A 20,454-nucleotide genomic window follows, 5' to 3' on the forward strand; every position below is an offset into this window, starting at 1 on the left:
GGTGTACAACGTAGTGAGGTTTCACATTTATACACCTACGGAGTGATCAATATGTTTAATTGTCACAATAGCCAGACTTGGTCTTAAATGTGCCACAGTGAAATTGACATAAAAATCAAATCAACAGAAATCTTACAGAACTAAGGTGCTGGACATCAGCGTGACTTGGGGAGGGCTCCGCAGCCCTCTGTGCACAGGGACGGGGCCACCTCTGCTCCCTGGAGCTGGACCAGCACGTCCTGGCCTGGCCTCTGGCTCCACTATTGTCCCTGATGATGTGACCTGGGTCCGGCTTCACTACCATCTTCCTCAGTGTCTGAAGCTTCTAGCTCAGAAATTGTTACTGAAAACATCACAGTAGTGACAGCAACCACTGAATGAGCGTCTGCTGGGCTGCAGGGACAGCGCCACGTGCTCTACCCCAGGGTTTCCCAGGGCCACTCTGTGGGAGAGGCAGCTGCCCTCTGTATGAAGATTCGTGACCGACTGTAACCTTCACTCAGCATCGGGGCTGCTGCCTGCAGGGGTCCCCAAACTTTTTACCTGGGGCCAGTTCACTGTCCCTCAGACCGTTGGAGGGCCACCACATACCGTGCTCCTCTCACTGACCACCAGTGAAAGAGGTGCCCCTTCAGGAAGTGTGGCAGGGGCAGATAAATGGCCTCAGGGGGCCGTAGTTTGGGGATGCCTGCAGTGGACCGGCGCTGGGCTGCAGACCGGTGGCTGAAAAACGCTGCTTCACACAACTTCGTTCCTTCATTCACACTCCAAGAGGGGCCTTTCCCCGTTGTCCTGATGAACACGTGCGGTTCAGAGAACTACGTACTGAGAGACCGCGCCGGGGCCTGACTCCAGGCCTCATTCTCAAGCCTCGGTCCTCGTTTGTCCTGACACAGTGCCGCTGAGTCCCTCCCGTTGCTGTACAGCGGTGCGTCCCCAAGTGAACTCACCGTGGAGCTGAGGTCAGACAGCGTCTGTCTGGGCTGGTCCTGCCCCAGCTGTCACCACCGTGCCCTCTGCTTTCCCTGCAGGAGGAGGTGCTGACTGCTGGTCAACACTGGATAAAGGGGCTTGTGGGCAAACCCATCGGAATCCCTGATGGCTCAGCACAGCTCTCCAGGATGATGCGGATGATGCGCGAGGACTCGGTGGCATTTCTGAAAGCCCTCGAGCGGGGAGAGCCCCGCACTGCTGGGATCCGGTCTGAAACGAGCTGCTCACCCGACCTGGTCACAGGTCGCACCCCAGCCCTCGTCACCGACAGATCCATCTCTGGCTTGCGGACTAACCATTACGGGGACACCTCCTGCAGAAGGCGGACTTCAGGCCAGGTGCGGGCCACCCCACACAGGACGGCCGGCAAACACATTCCAGGGCGCAAACCACCCCTTGAAAACCTCTAATCCTTTCCAGTCTGACAGAGGACCAGTTATTCCTTTTGACTTTCCACATGACAGTATTGAGTCCATTTAATCATTATCACAATCACAAATTTAAAATTTTGGACAATATAGTTTATTTTCTCATAAAAGTTCTACCAAAAATATATATTCTTAAAAGTACAGGTTAGGACAGCAAAATTTGAGATATTACTCATCACATGTATTACAAACAGCAGTAACAGGAAGAAATCAACAGAATGGGCTCAATGTATCAATATAAAAATATTCACTTCAAAAGCTTGACCCTGTCCTTCAGCAGCTGGAAGGTGGGGTTCTTGCTGACCTTCCTGTTAAAGGTGGCCAGCAGCTCCTCCTCGGACCTGTGCCGCTCCGCCGTCACCGTGTAGTACTGGGCCAGCACCTTGACAAAGAAGAGCGACTATCAATCAAGGGCAGTGGTCCTGAGGATTGACCTACAACGTTTGTTACTTAATCCAGAGGTAGGGTGACAGTGAGAAGTGAAAGGAACCCAGGTGCTGGCTGCACAGGTGTTCTGCTTGTGAAAACCTGGGCGCAGCACACGTGAGCACCTGGCCAGGCGCAGGCTGTACGGCGACAGGAAGTTAGAAGTCAGAGAAGCCGTTGCTCTGGAATAATCCAGAGACAGCAAACCATCTAGTCCAGGGGCAGTCAACCTTTTTATACCAACTGCCCACTTTTGTATCTGTTAGTAGTAACATTTTCTAACCGCCCACTGGTTCCACAGTAATGGTGATTTATAAAGTAGGGAAGTAACTTTACTTTATAAAATTTATAAAGCAGAGTTACAGCAAGTTAAAGCATATAATAATAATTACTTACCAAGTACTTTATGTCGGATTTTCACTAAGTTTGGCAGAATAAATCTTTTTTTTTTAGATATTTATTCATTTTTATTGGAGAGAGAGAGAGAGAGAGATGGGGAGAGAGAGAAGAGGGGAAGAGCAGGAAGCATCAACTCCCATATGTGCCTTGACCAGGCAAGCCCAGGGTTTCGAACTGGCGACCTCAGCATTCCAGGTCAATGCTTTATCCCCTGCACCACCACAGGTCAGGCTGGCAGAATAAATCGTTATAAAACAACTTACTATAGTTAAATCTTTTTTTTTTTTCTGAAGTTGGAAATGGGGAGGCAGTCAGACAGACTCCCGCATGCGCCCGACCAAGATCCACCAGGCACGCCCACCAGGGGGTGATGCTCTGCCCACATGGGGCTTTGCTCTGTTGCAACCAGAGCCATTCTAGCGCCTGAGGCAGAGGCCACAGAGCCATCCTCAGTGCCCGGGCCAACTTTGCTCCAATAGAGCCTCGGCTGCGGGAGGGGAAGAGAGAGACAGAGAGGAAGGAGAGGGGGAAGGGTGGAGAAGCAGATGAGCGCTTCTCCTGTGTGCCCTGGCTGGGAATCGAACCCGGGACTCCTGCACACCAGGTCGACGCTCTACCACTGAGCCAACTGGCCAGGGCCAGTTAAATCTATCTTTTTATTTAGACTTTGGTTGCTCTGCTACCGCCCACCATGAAAGCAGGAATGCCCCCTAGTGGCAGAAGGGACCCGGCTGACTACCCCTGATCTAGGACAATAACCTCCAACAGCGCACACAGTGCTCCGGCCAGAGAGGAGTGATGGCCCGGGCTCTGCCCCTCCCCATGGGCCCCTGGAGGTTCTGGGGCAGCGTGGAGTCACTGAGGCACGCACATGTACATTCAGAGTATTTTAGATACTTTTTAAACCTGTACATTTTAAAATAAAGAATGGCTTCTCCCCCGCTTGTACCTGGATTCATGCACCATACCTTTTTCCTTAGCTTTTTGAGTGCTATTTCGTTGTCTGGGGCCTGCTTCAGAATTGCTTTAATGGTTCCTTTCCAGTTGAATTTGCCTGCAATACAAAGAACAACAAGCAAAACACTGGGTTTTGTGTACAGCAGAGGAGTAAGGAAATGACTGCACACCGATTTGCTACCCGGGAAATGAACTGATCCTGAATGGGCCGATACGGCACTGCTGTATAGCAGGCAGGCACTTGACCTGTCCAATCACAGTAGCCTAGAAGCTCTGACCACCCTTCACCATCCTCGTTCTCAGGGTGAGCAGGTTAAGTGAGTATCATGAACACCATCACCACTGTAAATTCCCGTAAAAAGGCAGGGTTGCATCGAATGACCTCAGCAAGACTGAGTAAGCACCCACCAAGATCACGGGCTGTCTAAGCACAGGAAGGAAGACAAAGGAAGGGGGGCCAAAGGAGCTGCCCTGACCGAGAGGGGCAGCCACAACCATCACACCACCTGGGCTAAAAGACTCATTCTGCAGCTTTCTGCTACTCTACAATGACCTCCACACAATTTCTTTAAGAGCCTCATCTCTATAAAGTTGGGGGGGGGGCTCCAAGCTGAGAGATCTAACCCAACTTGGGCAGTTACTGAGCCTCCATTAATAAAGCCTCATTTGCCAGCTCAGTCCCTGGACCTCCTCTTCATTGGCAGGACCCGGGGCCTCTCCGGGCCTGAGGACCAGGACAGCTGTGTGGAGGAGGCAGCACTGAGAGGAACACTGAAGCCCGAGGACCGGATGCTGACAAGTCCACACTCCAGCCGGGAGAGGGGCGGCCAGGGGTCTGAGCACGGGGACACCAGGACAGCTGTGTGGAGGAGGCAGCTCTGAGAGAAACACTGAAGCCCGAGGACCGGATGCTGACAAGTCCACACTCCAGCCGGGAGAGGGGCGGCCAGGGCTCTGAGCACGGGGACACCAGGACAGACCCAGAGAAAAGGGGCCCCGCCCGGGCTGGCCGGGAACACGTGCTGGGCTTTCCCTTCCAAAGAGAATACACATTTCCAGTCCGGACCGCTCTGCCCTCCACCTTCCTGACAGCCAGACAGCGGCCCTGCAAGGGTGACGCATTTCTCCCTGATTACTGGGAGTCACACCCTTGGGGACTCACTTATTTCTGCACGTGCCTCTGGAGGGTACGGCCTGCCCAGACGCCCTGGTTCACCTCTGCCCCCAACCTGGAGAGGGCAGACTTTTCCAAATGATGGAGGGATACCTGTTGCAGGAGGAACGTCATGGTTTTCCGGTTCTCCGCCCTCAGCATGTCCCGAGAACTTTATCTTTTTCTTCTTAGAATTTGCTTCAACTAGAGATTTAAAACAAGGAGGTTTTGCACTCATGACATCAGCAGCACTCAGTGTGCCTCTCGCGCCAGGCCCGCCCACCCAGCATCTCGCTCCTTCCCCAAGCTACCCAGCCCGCGGGACTTCTCCTCAAGGCTGGGGGAAATGGAGGTCACCGGCCTGGATTGAGCCCAGGCTGGCCTTATGCCCTTTGCCTTGCTTGGCTCAAAATGCAAGAGCAAACGGATTTTATTTATATACATCCCAAATTCACAGCAGTGAACTTCAACAAGCCTGCAGCACACGCTGGCCACACACCTTCGGAGAGCTTCCGCTTTCTGCTCCCTGGCCCGGTGTCTGTCTCTGCCTCTTCTGCGTCTCTGTTCACTCCAGCGGCCTCCGCGTGCCGCCTGCCCCGGCCCTTCCTCCGGCTGCTCGCTCCTGTGGAGCCGGCACTCTCGAGGGCGCCCTCCCCGCCGGGGTCCTGCTCGGCCTCCTGCCCCACTTTGCGCTTTTTAGGCTTCTGACTCTGTGACTTCTCCTGGTGGTTTAGTTTCAGTTCTTTCTTTTCCTTCTTCCTAGCCTTCTGCCTCTCCTCCTTTCTTTCTCTCTTGTTCTTCTTCACCTCTGCTCGTCCCTCCGTGGTGCCGTTTGCTTTGGAAGGTGCCGCCTCGGTGGAGGTCTCTGCAGGTGTGGCCACCTGGTCGCGTGGCTGCTGATCTTGCCCTTTATTGGCTGGTTCCTTATTATTAGGCAAAACCAAGAAACACGTGAGCATACATTCCAGACACACCTGTTCACTCACTGCGTGTACCCACCGACTCACTGTGCCACGGAAAGCATCTCATTACTTACTGTTTTATTTTTATTTTTATTTATATTTTTTTTGTATTTTTCTGAAGCTGGAAATGGGGAGAGACAGTCAGACAGACTCCCGCATGCGCCCGACCGGGATCCACCCGGCACGCCCACCAGGGGCAACGCTCTGCCCACCAGGGGGCGATGCTCTGCCCCTCCGGGGCGTCGCTCTGCCACAACCAGAGCCACTCTAGCGCCTGGGGCAGAGGCCAAGGAGCCATCCCCAGCGCCCGGGCCATCTTTGCTCCAATGGAGCCTCGCTGCGGGAGGGGAAGAGAGAGACAGAGAGGAAGGAGGGGGAGGGGGTGGAGAAGCAAATGGGCGCTTCTCCTATGTGCCCTGGCCGGGAATCGAACCTGGGTCCCCCGCACGCCAGGCCGACGCTCTACCGCTGAGCCAACCGGCCAGGGCACTTACTGCTTTAGAACGGTGGCCGTGACAGGTGAAACTCAGCAGCAGATACACAAAATGAGAAGCACTGCCCCAGCCCACACCCTTCTTGGCACTGAACACACTTTCATTCCACTGGAAAAGCGGATCCTTAAGTCCCTTCAGCCAGACCTTTCATCCTGGTTCATTATTCACCTTCCTCTCCAGTGAAAGGTGAGCACCGGCCGAAACCGGCAGATTGACACACCTGCAGACCCGGGTTCAAGGGCCAGCTCTGCAATGACCAGCCAGGGTCCTCGGGCCAGTTACTCATCTACTCCATGCTGTCTGCTTGTCTGCAGCCTAAGAGGCAGCAATCCCTTCCTCCCACAGCTGGTGTACGAGCAGGCGAGAGAACACGTCCTGGGTGCAGCGCAGGAGATGCTCGATGCACCGGCCCAGTGTGCACGACAGGCTTTGTAAGCGACAGCACTAGACAGAGTCACGATCTAATCGTCCTTCAGATTAGATGGTTACCCCGAGAGGACATCAGCGACACTCGGACAGAGTCACGTATGGTGGGTAGGGAATCACAGGAAACAAAATCACGCGTGCACTGGGGTAAGAGCTGTTTCCCACTCGCTGCACTCCCTTATTCAAATCAGCACATAGAGCCATTTTTTAAAATGACTTCAGCACAGCTTGTCCCAGTGCCTGCTGTATGTACTCCCTGACTCGCAATGTGCTGGAAATCTAGGCCAGCCCCACTCAGGAGCTGGTGCAGAGCCTTCTGCTGAGCTGCGGTGAGCCCGGGGTGCCCGGCGGGCAGGGAGAGGGTCGGAGGCAGCAGCTCTGGGAAGCTGGCTGGATTTACATGTCCGCAGACCTGTCCCAAGTTCCATCAGTAACTCACCAACCAGCTGACTCCAAGTCACCTCCAGTCTTCCCCTCCGGGGACTAGGTCACAAGAAGGGAGAGACTTCCCCCCATGTGGGACCAAATAAACAAGGATGGCTTTAACTCAGTGCAAGAATACCACAAAGCCACGCCTCACTCTGACATCAATGCTCAACCTAACCTCTGGCAGAAAGAGCAGCATGTAGGAAATGAATGTTAAACCAAACCAGTTTTCTCCGTAGCAGTTCAGAGAAATAATGTAGTCCAGGCACGGGGGGGGGGGGGGGGGGGGGGGGGAGGGGGGGGGGGGGATGAGTTCAGAATCAGACTCACGAGGAAGAAAGTGGGCAAAGAAGCTCCCCATCCATCCTACGATGTTGTTCATATTGCCTGTTATTACTTTAACCACTAAGGACCAAAGACCTCAGCCCAGCGTCCACCCAGTTCAGACCAAGTCTCTAGCCGGTGCCTTGCCTCTATAACCAAACTCACAGAGGAGGAAGAAGAGGAGGAGGAGGAGGAGGAGGAGGCAGGAGACACACTTCCACCCCCCCTAGCAGCCACTCAGCAGGGCATGGTCAACCCATTCCGGTCTTCCTTCTGCTTCATTCTGGGCTCTCCTACAGCGTGGTCTCGGCACTGCCCTCAGACCCCCGCCTCACAGAGCCCCTCCTGTCCTCTCTGCCCTCCTCCTGCCTTCAGTTTCTTCCTAGTACTTGCTATGACCTGATATTTAGCACAAAGCCACACAGCAGCTGTGACCACGTGCAAGTTGTGCCGGGTACAGAAAGCATCACAGAAGAGGAGAGAAAGCCACCAACCTAATGTTCAGCAGAGTAACGGGAGGGATGAGACAGGAGGCATGAGCGGACAGGGCGCCTGGGGCCCTCTGCTCTGCACCACACGCTGGGCGGTGCTGTGACACTCGGGGTCAGAGGCAGAGCCACGACCACAAGCTCAGCGTTCATCTCAAGCCATTTACTGATTTTTTAATTAAAATGTTCACAGCTTCCAAAGGGAAGTCAGAAAGAACTTTATCTTCAAACTCTGCAATTGAACTAAATCATTTCAAATTTTGGGTTCTTAGTAAAAATTATGGAAATAGCCTTTAAAAATTAGATGCCACATAAAGGCCAATTAAATGATTGGTTGTAAGGTTCCAAGGCCCAATCTGTACCTTTTGAGACATGCTAGATATACAGCCAAGATCAAGTTTCATTTTTATCAACTTGCCGCTCAAACTATTGCTGCTCTCTATATAAAGCAAATCAACTCCTAACAAGGTAACCAGAATAAAAGACCAGCAGATCCACCGTTCTTTAAAAACTACTCATGGTATAAGTCTCTGAATGGGAGGTATGCACCAAAGAGAAAGAGAATGCAACTGAATCAATGTGAAAGCAATCAAATTAACAATGTAACCAACAATGTGGCTAAGCTATCAAACCAAAACTCTCTGCATGTGTATCCACATCTGGGAACTCTGTTATTATTTTTTAAGTGAGAGGAGGGGAGATAAAGAGACAGACTCCCACATGCGCCCCAGCCGGGATCCACCTGACAACCCCCATCTGGGGCCAATGCTCTGCCCATCTGGGGCCAATGCTCTGCCCATCTGGGGCCGTGCTCACACTGAGCTATTTCTAGCACCTGAGGCAGAGGTTCCTCAGAGTCATCCTCAGGGCCCAGGTCCAATGTGCTTGAATCAATCAAGCCATGGCTGCAGGAGAGGAAGAGAGAGAGAGAAGGGGGAGAGGAGGAGAAGCAGATGGTGGCCTCTCCTGTGTGCCTTGACCGGGAATCGAACCTGGGACTTCCACACGCTGGATCCACACTCTACCACTGAGCCAACCGGCCAGGCTCACATCTGGGACCTCTTCTATCAAACCATTTTGACTAATGGGAAGTTGGCTGAATTAATCCCGTGGAATTCTCCCTCCACCAGAAGGAAAGAAAGAACACTTATCAAGGGCCCACTGAAAGTTAGGCATAAGGTAGGATGCTTTTGTAGTCTCCTCTATTTTAAAACTACAGATATAAGGGGAGCTCGTGACCCCTCCCCCCTTACCTAAGACACCTGGTCCCTCTCCACGCCCTCACCCTGCTTCTCTCCCTTCACTGCACGCTCACCACCCGGGACCCCTCCCCCACACCTAAGACACCTGGTCCCTCTCCACGACCTCACCCTGCTTCTCTCCCTTCACCGCAGGCTCACCACCCGGGACCCATCCCCCCACACCTAAGACACCTGGTCCCTCTCCACACCCTCACCCTGTTTCTCTCCCTTCACCGCACGCTCACCACCTGGGACCCCTCCCCCCTCACCTAAGACACCTGGTCCCTCTCCATGCCCTCACCCTGCTTCTCTCCCTTCACTGCACGCTCACCACCCGGGACCCCTCCCACCTCACCTAAGACACCTGGTCCCTCTCCACGCCCTCACCCTGCTTCTCTCCCTTCACCGCACGCTCACCACCTGGGACCCCTCCCCCCTCACCTAAGACACCTGGTCCCTCTCCACGCCCTCACCCTGCTTCTCTCCCTTCACTGCACGCTCACCACCCGGGACCCCTCCCACCTCACCTAAGACACCTGGTCCCTCTCCACGCCCTCACCCTGCTTCTCTCCCTTCACCGCACACTCACCACCCGGGGCCCCTCCCCCACACCTAAGACACCTGGTCCCTCTCCACGCCCTCACCCTGCTTCTCTCCCTTCACCGCACGCTCACCACCCGGGACCCCCCCCCTCACCTAAGACACCTGGTCCCTCTCCACGCCCTCACCCTGCTTCTCTCCCTTCACCGCACACTCACCACCCGGGACCCCTCCCCCCTCACCTAAGACACCTGGTCCCTCTCCACGCCCTCACCCTGCTTCTCTCCCTTCACCGCACGCTCACCACCCGGGACCCCTCCCCCCTCACCTAAGACACCTGGTCCCTCTCCACGCCCTCACCCTGCTTCTCTCCCTTCACCACACGCTCACTACCTCGTGACCCCTCCCCCCTCACCTAAGACACCTGGTCCCTCTCCACACCCTCACCCTGCTTCTCTCCCTTCACCGCACACTCACTACCTCGTGACCCCTCCCCCCTCACCTAAGACACCTGGTCCCTCTCCACACCCTCACCCTGCTTCTCTCCCTTCACCGCACACTCACCACCCGGGACCCCTCCCCCACACCTAAGACACCTGGTCCCTCTCCACGCCCTCACCCTGCTTCTCTCCCTTCACGCACGCTCACCACCCGGGGTCCCTCCCCCCTCACCTAAGACACCTGGTCCCTCTCCACGCCCTCACCCTACTTCCTTCCCTTCACCGCACACTCACCACCTGGGATATGTTACAGTTTTGTTCACAGCCTGGCACAGATGAGACACTTAGTAAGTACTGAAGGAATGAATGAATGTGACAATCCAGTGTTTAAAGAAAAGGAAACTGAAGCTCAGAGAGGTTAAGTAACAGGCCCAGATCAAACATCGGGCAGAGAGCAGCAGGGATTCACTCCGGGTCTGGCTGACGCCCAGCTCCTGTTCTCTCCCACTATGCCCGCCACCTGATTTCTAAGCAAGCGGTCCCTGTTCGCTGCTGCCAGATCCAACGCTGCGACAAACCACCTTTCTGTGCACACCAGGGAGCCCCTCTCGGCAGGGCCCTCCGGTTATCCCCTGCCCATAATGAAGGCCAGAGAGGCTTCTGCAAAAACAGGCTGTCTAACCTCCGAAAATAAGACACTCCTACTGCGTTGTGACTAATGACTTTTGCAACAGTACAAATCTAAAATTAGATCCGACTTACACTGCTGGAAGCTTCAGAAAAGATATTCCACACCTGCTCCAGAACTGACTCATTATGAACTTTTAAACTGTTCTTCATCCAGTTCTGTCAGGAACAAACAGAGAAAAAAGAAAGTTTATCCCATTTGACAGGCGCACACAGCTGTCACTGAGGGCTGTACCCCTCTGTCAAGTACGCACCTGAAATTTTGCCTTTTTCCTGGGAATGTTGTCAAAACCACTGATTTGCTCTAAAAGTTCTCTCACTTTGGGGCTGACATTGGGTCTTTTAATTAATTCATTAATTTTCTATGCAAAAACAAGATAAAACAAAAACAATAAACTGACACATAAGTATCAAGTAGCCAGAGCTACAGAACGGATATTTCAAGCCCAAGTCTTGTATTAATCCCTATGCTTACAAATGCCAACATAGTGCGGGCAAGTCTAGCCAGAGCGATCGGGCAAGAGAAAGAAACAGAAGGCATCCACATAGGAAAGAAAGAAGCAAAGTTATCTCTGTGCACAGCGACAAGGTCTTATACACAGAACATTCTAAAGATTCCACAAAAAGAAACTTTAGAACCAACTAACAAATTCAGCCGAGTTGCAGGGTTGACACTCAAAAATCAATTTGCATTTCTATAAACAATCTGAAAAAGAAATTAAAACAATTTCATTTATGAAAGACTTATCTATTTAAAACTAACAAAACATTGCTGAAAGGAAAAAGACACAAAGAAATGGAAATGCTCATAGACTCGAAGATTTATTAAAATGTCAGTATTACCCAAGTGATCTACAGATTCAGATGCAATCCCTATTAACAGCCCAATGACTTTATTTTTTGCAGAAACAGAAGACTCTACCCCAGGGGTCGGGAATCTTTTTGGCTGAGAGAGCCATGAATGCCACATATTTTAAAATGTAATTCTGTGAGACCCATACAACAACCCGTGTACGTTATGCATTATCCAATAAACATTTGATGTAGTCCCAGAGGACAGCTGTGATTGGCTCCAGCCACCCGCAACCATGAACATGAGCGGTAGGAAATGAATGGATTGTAATACATGAGAATGTTTAATATTTTTAATGTTATTATTTTTTTTTATTAAAGATTTGTCTGCGAGCCAGATGCAGCCATCAAAAGAGCCACATCTGGCTCGTGAGCCATAGGTTCCTGACCCCTGCTCCACCCTAATGTTCACACGGACTCAAAAGGGACACCAAGTAGCCCAAACAATCGTGAAAAAGAAGAATAAAGTCGGAGGTCTCCCACTCTGATTTCAAAGCTTACTACACAATGCTAGAGTAATTAAACCATCAGGGACCTGGCACGGAGACGGACGTGCAGACCAGTGGAACAGAGCCCAGAGATAAACCCTTGCATACTTGGTCCAATGATTTTTGATGAGGGTGTCAATATCATTCAACTGGGAATGGACAACAAACAGTGAATGCACTTAACTGGAGACTTACAAATGGTTAAAATGATAAACTTTATATCACGTATAATTCACCACAAGTTTTAAAGACTGGAAAAAAAATGTAAACAAATCAGAAATGGTCAAAAGAATCAGACAAAATTCAGTCCAAAGGGATTAGGAAATAAGGACCAAGACCAAAGCACTGATGTCTGATAAATACGTTTGAAAGGAACAACAGAGATGAAAATTAAATGTGTCCTAAAAACATGCCATGGCAATGCCAGTGAAGGCAGAGAGAAAGTCATTGTGAGAGTTAGGGAGGTGGCAGTGTACAGAAAAAACAGTCACCGGTAAGCCCCCTGCCGTGAAGGACCGAGAGCGGAGCCCTTAGGCGCTGAGACCACCCGGCTTCTGTCCCAGGTACTCAGCGCATGCCCGCAGCGCTCAGGGAATCAGGGATTTCACTTTGTCATTTTTATTGTGCATGTCTTCATTTTATTATTTAAGTGGAAAATTCCTCATATTTATGAAAATGTCCTTATTTTGCCCGATCCTGATGACCCACAGAGTTGTAAGAGCTGTGTTAGCACTGGAAGCACATACAGGTAAGAAAACTGCATAGCCCAGGGGAAGTGAGAATCCTACGCTATTTTTGCAAGATATCTACAAAGCATATGAACTAAAGACAAAACACACTGCGATTATTAACAGAGAAATAAAGGACTCTTTTTTAAGGTTTAGTGCTCAGCCTTAGCCTAGTGTAAGAATGCTGTTTCCGTCTGGTCTGCATGGATGACGTCATTACTCTTGGTGTCTCAGGCTTCCAGAGAGAAGTGGAAGGTGTGAGATGGAGCTGCAGCCTGACTCAGACCTTACCTGAATCCACGCCTGCTGTTTCACGTCGCCCTTGTGGGTTTTACCTTCATAGCCTTTGCCTCCGTACTTCTGGTTTTCACTTATGCATTTCACGTGGTTCTTATAGTCCTCGCCCCTGGGAAGGGAGGCAGGTGCACCATCAGATCGATTCTCAGGGCGGAGGCTGTCCAACGTGAGCACGCTGCGCCTACCTCCTGCAGGCACACGGCATGTTTCACCCCCGCCCAGTGCACAGGCACGCCGACCTGTTTCACTTACTGTGCTTCCCACCCGCTGTTAACCACATCCCTCCTCCAAACTGTTCCATAGAAAACCCACCACCGAACTTCCCACCCATTTCTATATCCCAATGCCTTACACCAAGTGGATCAGCAGTACTTGTTTCCATAGAGGACTACACTCTGAATAAAAAATAGTCTCTGCAACAGGTGGCTTTATCTTAAGTGACAAAATCTGTCTGGGTTCCTGGTAACATAGTAGGCAATAAATACTCAGTTGTAGAACAAGTTAAAAGCTGGTGTAAAATTAATACAATGTTATATCGATATAGTGCAATAAAAATAAATCATAAAAACTTAAATTAAAAAGTCCTGAGTGTGTCCTGTTCAGAGTGGACGCTGTAGTCTTTCTGATCTCAGAGTTTGGGGAACAGACAACGTAACTGTGTCGTACAGTCCTTCTGTAGTTGTATGGGGCCCTCGGGTCAGGTAAGAGCCCACCCCACCTCCAGCTTTCCCCTAGGACTACAGCAATAAAAACTTTAGCAGTTTCCAAAATAATTTTTTACATATCACTGCTCTAGAATAAAATGAAAAAGGGCTATCATCCAAAAGCCGCCAAGGACAGCGGGCAGACGCACCCAAGTAGACTGCACCGGAACCCTCGGAGGCTGAAGGGGGACAAGGAGATGGTGGAAGAAGTCATCTACAGACACCCTCCTGAGGGTGCCGCGGATGAACAAGTGAAGATCCGTCCTGCCCCTCCCCCAGGTCCCCTTTCCAGGGACAGCCACCCTCCGTGGAAGTGTGGACACATGTGGGGAGCAGGAGCGCCCCCACCCCGCAATCAGCTCTGGTGTCCTAGGAAGGACCCAGACTCTGTGAATTAGTTCACTTTCTGGTTTATAAACCCATCTCCACAGAGGGGTCAGCACACCATGCCCCGACGCCTTCCTCCGTGGTCACTTCCCAGGTCTGGTAACGGGGGCAGTGTAATGTCAGCAGGTGCCCCAGACTGACCAGATGTTCCGTTCCGGTCACCACAATCCACCCTTCCTCCAGTCTTCTTCGTAAACCGTCCATACAAGGCAAACGGTCTTGTGAACCACTTCCGATTCTTTCGTCATTGCTTTCCTTGAACTTGCCTCTATTTTGTCAAGATCGATGGAAACGATGCTCCCTAAACTAGCATGCACCCTTGCTAGGATCTACACGAGTGACTTAGAACTTACCAGAAGTCTTTACCGCAGTCAATGCACGAAAGGCTCTCGCAGCTCCTGCAAACGGCCACATGCTTCTCCACCTGTATTTTCTTCACTGATTCACCACATGCATTGCATGTAAAAAATACCATTTTTAGCTAAATGATTAAATAGTCCCTATCCAAGATAGGCGTCAAGTCTCGTCCTAAAAAAATTAAAGATAAAGGAAAAAAAGGTAATTATCGTAATCTGGAACTTTTATTCCCAATAAATCAGTGGTCCCAAACCCCCAGGCCACGGACCGGTAGCGGTCCGTGGGCCACTTAGTACCGGTCCACAGAGAAAGAATAAATAACTTACATTATTTCCATTTTATTTATATTTAAGTCTGATGTTTTATTTTTTAAAAAATGACCAGATTCCCTCTGTTACGTCTGTCTAAGACTCACTCTTGACACTTGTCTCGTAAGTTTGACAATTATATTTAAAAATACCAGTTTTTACACTGGTCGCATAATTTTATTTTGTGCATTTATCCGTCCCACCTTAAAGGCCAATCCGTGAAAATATTTTCTGACATTAAACCGGTCCGTGGCCCAAAAAAGGTTGGGGACCACTGCAATAAATGATCACACAACTTTTCAAGCATAACTTCGTGTGAAAATAACTACAAACAAGAACATCAAAGTTGATTACCCAATCTACACAGAACTCTACTGCCATGTAAGCAACATTCTAATTAACAGGGACGCTCATGCTAACATTTGTTGAGTGTGTGCTAACCATGTGCTGGGTCCTCTGAGACCTTCACACATAGAAACTTACTTCATCCTCACAGCAACCCTGAGCGAGAGACTGCTGTTCACAATTTACATGAAGTTTGGAAGCACAGAGAGTAACTTACCCAAGGTCACACAGTAGCGGAACCAGGATTTAAACTTGGCAGGCTGGCTTTGAAGAGAAAAAGTTTTGGAAACATTAAGTGAAAACCTTACATTTTCTAATAACTTTCTTACTCTCCCCCCTCCCTCTCTCTCACCCTTAGGTGTGTACTGCAAATTATCTCAGGTCCCCAAATACAGTAAGGACATAATGAGAGGAGTTGAGGAAGCTTTAGAAAGTGGAGAACAGGCCTATAAAACAACTTTTCTAGGCACAAAAAACATTTATACACTGTGTATCCTTGGGTGTCACTGCACATTAGGATGTGCCCTCAGGCACCGTAGACAGGGAATAGGTGAGGGGCCTCCCGTGTGGCTTCTCAGACCAATAAAGAAATGGAATGACATGCAGCTGTCCCAAGTGCTGGTGCTGAGTTCCTGGAGGGCGTTCACAGTCCCAGGTGTCCCTGGAGGGCGTTCACAGTCCCAGGTGTCCCTGGGCCTGTGCCCACATTATATACATCTGCACAGATACAATCCTCTGTTTAAAAACCTGTGGGGCTGCTAGTGCTCAAAACAACACAATGTCATTTAAACGTGTGACAGAAGTCACAGTAAGTTTCCATGTTTACATAATTTCTAATCACTAGATACTTGAGGAATATTGTTTATTTACATTATAAATAAGCTTCACAGCAGAACTGCCAAGAACTGTTGAACCCAGCACTGTCTTGCTCACTATGGAAAATTAAGGGAGGCTCAAGTCAACTGGTACAGTTGCTCCAGGGTAAGACTTCCCCAGATCCTTCAGCACAAATGAGCAACCCTCGTTCCCAGAGCACGGCCACGCATGAAAGCACTGCCCTCCACTGCCCTGTGCGGTCACTGCAGGAGAGGCCGCACCCACGCAGAGATCAGGGCTGCTCCGCCCGCTCAGCCTTGAAAGGAAATGTAGTCCTGGCTGCAACTCCACGGTGTACAGAGCCCAGCTGGTCCCTCATGGAGGCCTCTGGCTCTTCGGGGCACTGCCGGACATCAGCCTGCCTGAGAAGCTACGTACAAACGCAGGCCCTGGCCCCCAGTCCCCTTCCTCGGCTGCCAGAAGGGTCGGTGAGCCAGGGAGGGAGGTGGTCGGCTACAGCCCAGCACTGAATCCTGGGGAAAGCAACACGACTGTTTGCTCTGCGATGTACAGCAACCCCACCACCTTCTCCTCCAGTGTGTAACAGTCACTGGTCCTGCGCAGTGGGCATCACAGGCACCTGACCCAGCTCCCTCCACGCTCAGCATTCTGCACATGGCAGATGGACAGGAGGACACCCGGTTAATGACAGGCAGCAAGGACAGTGGCCACCCTGTCCCTCAGGGGGAACAGAGGCTGGAATGGGAGCCAGCACCACATTACCAAATAAATAGCGTGCGGGGGCACTCTGGTGTGAGAACAAGAGCCAGCCATTACCTGTCACCTAGAAATAGTACAGATGGCCATTGTACACGCAAGGGACAGACAGCTGCAAGATGCCAAATTATCTGCTGAAAAACATGTAAGTGACTTCATGATGGAACTCAACAATGAAAACTAACCGCTCCGAGTCAGGCTATGGCCTAGAGCTAGCTCTGACCTTCCCTGCTGAGATCTAGTCTGTTTCCTGGTTGAGGGGGGGAGGGGACAGGAGGTGGCCTCCACAATCTTTGACATCCCACTGGGAGACTCAGTCTGTCGCAGAAGGTCTGAAGTTTAAGGCCTGGGAAGGGGGCAGGTGGAAACAAAACACCCGGACTGGAAGCTGTCAGTGATGTTGACAAAAAGCTGCGGGAATGTCGTGCAGAGCCTGCCACCCCTCTGGGGATCAGCCACACAGCGTCAACATCAGTTCAGGAGAGGAAAAGAATTCCATCACCTGTCCACCGGAAAAATACTGCCAACCCTTTCATTCGGTCTTTTAAGGCCAACGCTCCCATTTAGAAATGTGTTAGTTTTCCTTTACAAGCAGGATGGATGGCTCGCAGTGAGTCAGAACTCCATCCCTTAGAGCCTTCCTTAGGTTTTCCAGAGCCTACGACGCGCTTTCAGTCCTGATAGGACCACCTGCTTGCTGATCAGACAAACAAGGCCTGTAAGGAGCTTACCCCTCACTTATCCAGAGCCCAGAGGACATCCCAGCGCCAGCACAGGGTGACCGTGATCAGGCCTCACGCCTGACCTAGCCCCCTAGGAAAACATCTGTCATTTATGCGGGAAGCACCTGTGTGTCTGTGTGTGTCCGTCTGTCTGCATGGGGGATGGGCTGCAAGGACAGGGAGCTGGACACCACCCTAACTGCACAGCAGACAGGTGTCCCAAGCCTCAGGGCAGGCTTAACAATCTCAGAAGCGCACATGCCACAAACTTACAAAAACACACCATGTGAACAGTCCCTCTAACTGAAGATAGCAAGCACTGCCTCCAACAAAAACTTAAACAATAAAATTCAACAGAGAAAGAAAGAAATTTAAATAATTATACTTTCAAATGATGCTTTTGGTAAATTTGTAACATTTCTCCTTCGGAAATTAGCAAAGCTGAAAGCAGGCTGCAGGAAGACTTAGCCCGCGTCTGCTGGGCTCAGATGTCACACATTTCAACGTTTGGCCTTTGGCCCAAGTGTAAAAAGATGGCGTTCTTTTCGGGGCTGAACCTAAATAAGAGTCCCCTTTCCTTCCCTGGCTCCTCACTCTCTGAGCGCAAGGCTGGGTCCCAATCCGGCCACAGAGATTGAGTTCTCCCTCCTATTGATGTGGGCATGTCAGAGACAGGCAAGCAGGAGGCAACGTCCGCGGACTGGCTGAGGGCATTCGGGGGTTCCCGCCCCAGGTGAGTCACTACAGTTCCATTCAGCGGACATGGACTGAATGCTAGGTGTACACAGAGATCCCTATGCACCCTGGTGCCCTCCCACCAAGTAGGCCCAATGTGAGCTTCTGGCTGGCTGGCTGTCTGGTCAATTTACTGAGTTCTCATCATGTGCCGTAAACAGAACATGACCATTTGGTTTAGCTCTGCACAAAGCCACTTCTCATTTATCATCACGACTGCGCAGACACCTCCAGAAGAGGTGTGCTCACACCACCACCCGGACTAATCGAGGTTCAGTGGTCTGCCTGGAGGCACACTTCGTAGCGGGCAGCCTGACAGGCCAGAGGCATGCAGGAACACCCCCCCCCCCCCCCCCGCCTCCATCTCGACTTGTCATGTCCTTGGCCATGACTTGGTCCCTGGATCCTGAGATTGTCATCCAAAAAAACTTAAAGGCTCTACAAATGATCTTCCACTTTAAAATACGAGGACCCTAAGTCTTCCTTCTAAGGCCAGCCCCAGAACAGAACCACTTGTGTCACAGCGCACGGACATTGGAAAGCGGTGCTGAGGGCAGCGGACGGCATCAGTAAGACGCTGGGAACGGGGAGGGACCAAGGGCCTCTCCGTGTCCTCATCTAGATGGTAGCATGTTCTGTTGAACTGGCCTGGACTGAGGGCCACAGGATCTGAACTCGAGCCCGCCTCTGCCAATTAAAAACTAAAGGACCTAAAGGTACCCTCTTTGGATGTTTATTTACCTAGGAAACGCGCCTAATAGCTGCCTTACAGCACTGTGCAGAAAGTCAAAGTACCAGATACGAAAGATTCCTCCTTACCCAACGGCAGAAGTTCCTATGACCTATTGATTTGCACATCAGTGTTCTTACAGTCCCACCTAAACCCATGCTTCTTTATATATTACCTAACCTACCCGTCGATCCTCGTAAATTCACTCCAGTCCTCTCTAGCTCCCCACCCCATGGGTGCTACTCTACCACCCTGTTCCCTGATACCAAGACCTAAGGTTTAGTTCTGGGATTGGGAGTAACTTTTTGCCTTCCTTCCTCTACATTAAAAAAAATTTTTTTTTTCACAAAAAACTACATTCACTATACTTAAAACACTCTCTCACACACATATACACACAGACCTCTACCCCATCACCCCCGACCACCAAAAGAGCCCACCTGACAGGCCAGGCTGACAACCTCAGCAGTCCCCAGGGAGCACTCTGACCTCAAGCTCCTCACTGTCCTGCTGAACTTCCAAGTTCTCCCACCTGTGAAATAAGGGATCAAGCGAATTAGACCAGCCCCGAGCCCCTTGCAAGGGGAGAATTCCAAGAAACCGTTGGTGTGGCACAGAGAAGGGCACATCTGTACATACTGTCTACCAGGCCACCTAAACCCAAACCCCTGAATGTGGGGGTGAAAAGGTCTCCATGTGCTCTTCCACAGGACCTCCCCCTTGCTCCTTGCAACAACCTGAGAAGCACCTTCACTTACTTAACAGATGAGCAAACTGAGGTTGGGAGAAGTTACCCCCACCTCACACCCCCCACCTCACACCCCCCACCCCCCCTTCCACCCCCACCCCCACATACACACACACTACATCACCAGTCCTGTTCTACACGGCATCCCTTCACTGGTGTAATGACTGCCTGTGGAAGTCCACCAGCTGTCAGGCTCCATGCTAGACGCTGGGGGGCTGAGGGGGCTGTGTGACCAAGTCCCGAGTGGGCTCTCTCTGCAGGAAAGTCAGCCTTGCAAATACACCCCACTTTGTTCCCCTACCTGTCTCAGAGAGGAGCTGCAGGAAACCTGCTATGTGCCAAACCCTGGCCTGGGTGGTTAACGCGTTTCTGCCCATGTGCTCCTCACACCAGGCCTCTGAGTTACGTTCTGCATCATTCCCTTTTCGCAGACGAGGGAACTGAGGTAGGTACAAAGCGGTTAAGTAAGCAGGCCACAAGTAGTTGGTGGCAACCCTGGATTCACACGCTGTTCGTTATTCCGGCCCCAAGTCCGTGCTCTCACCCCACTATGCTCTAAGGCCCCCTCCTTATGGCCCGAGTTCCCCCAGACTCAGAGAGGACAAGAACCTTGACCCCAGCATGCACCAAGCCTGAAGCCCGGTCCACCGGGGACCAACCGTCCTGCTTTTGCGCAGGACAGAGAGGCTATCCTGCACAAGAACTTTTCCGTTTTAAATCCGGGAAGAATTGGTCATTCTAAGTCCAGGACTCCTTCCACTTGCCCAGAGTACGAATAAGATTTGAATGGATTTCCTTCCCTGTACGTAAACCAGAGGGACCCTAGCGGAGGAAATGCAGGCAGTGCGCACTCCTCCACGGTCTCTGAGCCCAGGCTCGTAGGTCGGACCTCCGAGCCACCGCTCCTCACCTCTCAGCCGGCGTCCGCCAACGGATGCAACCCGCCCCGGGGAGCGCGTGTGATCGCCGCGGCCGCCCGCCCGCCCAGCGTAGTAGCCGTCTCCAGGCTCCGCAGCTTCCCGGCGCAGAATTCGATTCTGAACCTCCCAGCGCGCAAGCGCGCCGCAACCCCACCC

The 20,454-nt window shown here is 51.4% G+C and overlaps 1 protein-coding gene across 4 annotated transcripts; it reads right to left on the minus strand.

Annotated features, from left to right (window-relative positions):
* Positions 1-1,514: 1,514 nt before the first annotated feature.
* Positions 1,515-20,428, minus strand: LYAR (Ly1 antibody reactive). 4 transcript variants are annotated; one of them, XM_066279569.1, is made up of 12 exons: positions 20,289-20,410; positions 19,680-19,818; positions 19,071-19,162; positions 15,068-15,114; positions 14,194-14,368; positions 12,744-12,858; positions 10,639-10,746; positions 10,460-10,543; positions 4,856-5,279; positions 4,471-4,560; positions 3,215-3,300; positions 1,515-1,803 (listed from the first exon to the last, which is right to left on the minus strand). In XM_066279569.1, exons 5-12 carry the CDS (start codon positions 14,313-14,315, stop codon positions 1,669-1,671), a joined length of 1,164 nt encoding a protein of 387 aa, XP_066135666.1. In that variant the 5' UTR covers positions 14,316-14,368; positions 15,068-15,114; positions 19,071-19,162; positions 19,680-19,818; positions 20,289-20,410; the 3' UTR covers positions 1,515-1,668. The 4 variants fall into 4 exon arrangements, with proteins under 4 accessions (XP_066135666.1, XP_066135667.1, XP_066135665.1 ...); XM_066279570.1 differs by lacking the exon at positions 19,680-19,818 and having other exon boundaries at positions 15,068-15,110; positions 20,289-20,425; XM_066279568.1 differs by lacking the exon at positions 19,680-19,818 and having other exon boundaries at positions 20,289-20,425.
* Positions 20,429-20,454: the final 26 nt, after the last annotated feature.

Source organism: Saccopteryx bilineata, chromosome 5 (genome assembly GCF_036850765.1).
Source record: "Saccopteryx bilineata isolate mSacBil1 chromosome 5, mSacBil1_pri_phased_curated, whole genome shotgun sequence".
In the NCBI taxonomy this organism is placed as follows: domain Eukaryota; kingdom Metazoa; phylum Chordata; class Mammalia; order Chiroptera; family Emballonuridae; genus Saccopteryx; species Saccopteryx bilineata.

What these genes read in the sequence shown, in the direction of transcription:
- LYAR (XM_066279571.1), bottom strand. Translation starts at nt 14,315, where the DNA reads ATGGTATTTTTTACATGCAATGCATGTGGTGAATCAGTGAAGAAAATA. An exon ending in GGAAAAAGGCAAAATTTCAG is followed by an intron (nt 10,544 to 10,638) that starts GTGCGTACTTGA and finishes TGTTCCTGACAG; the next exon opens with AACTGGATGAAGAACAGTTT. An exon ending in AAAGCGGAAGCTCTCCGAAG is followed by an intron (nt 4,561 to 4,855) that starts GTGTGTGGCCAG and finishes TTAAATCTCTAG; the next exon opens with TTGAAGCAAATTCTAAGAAG.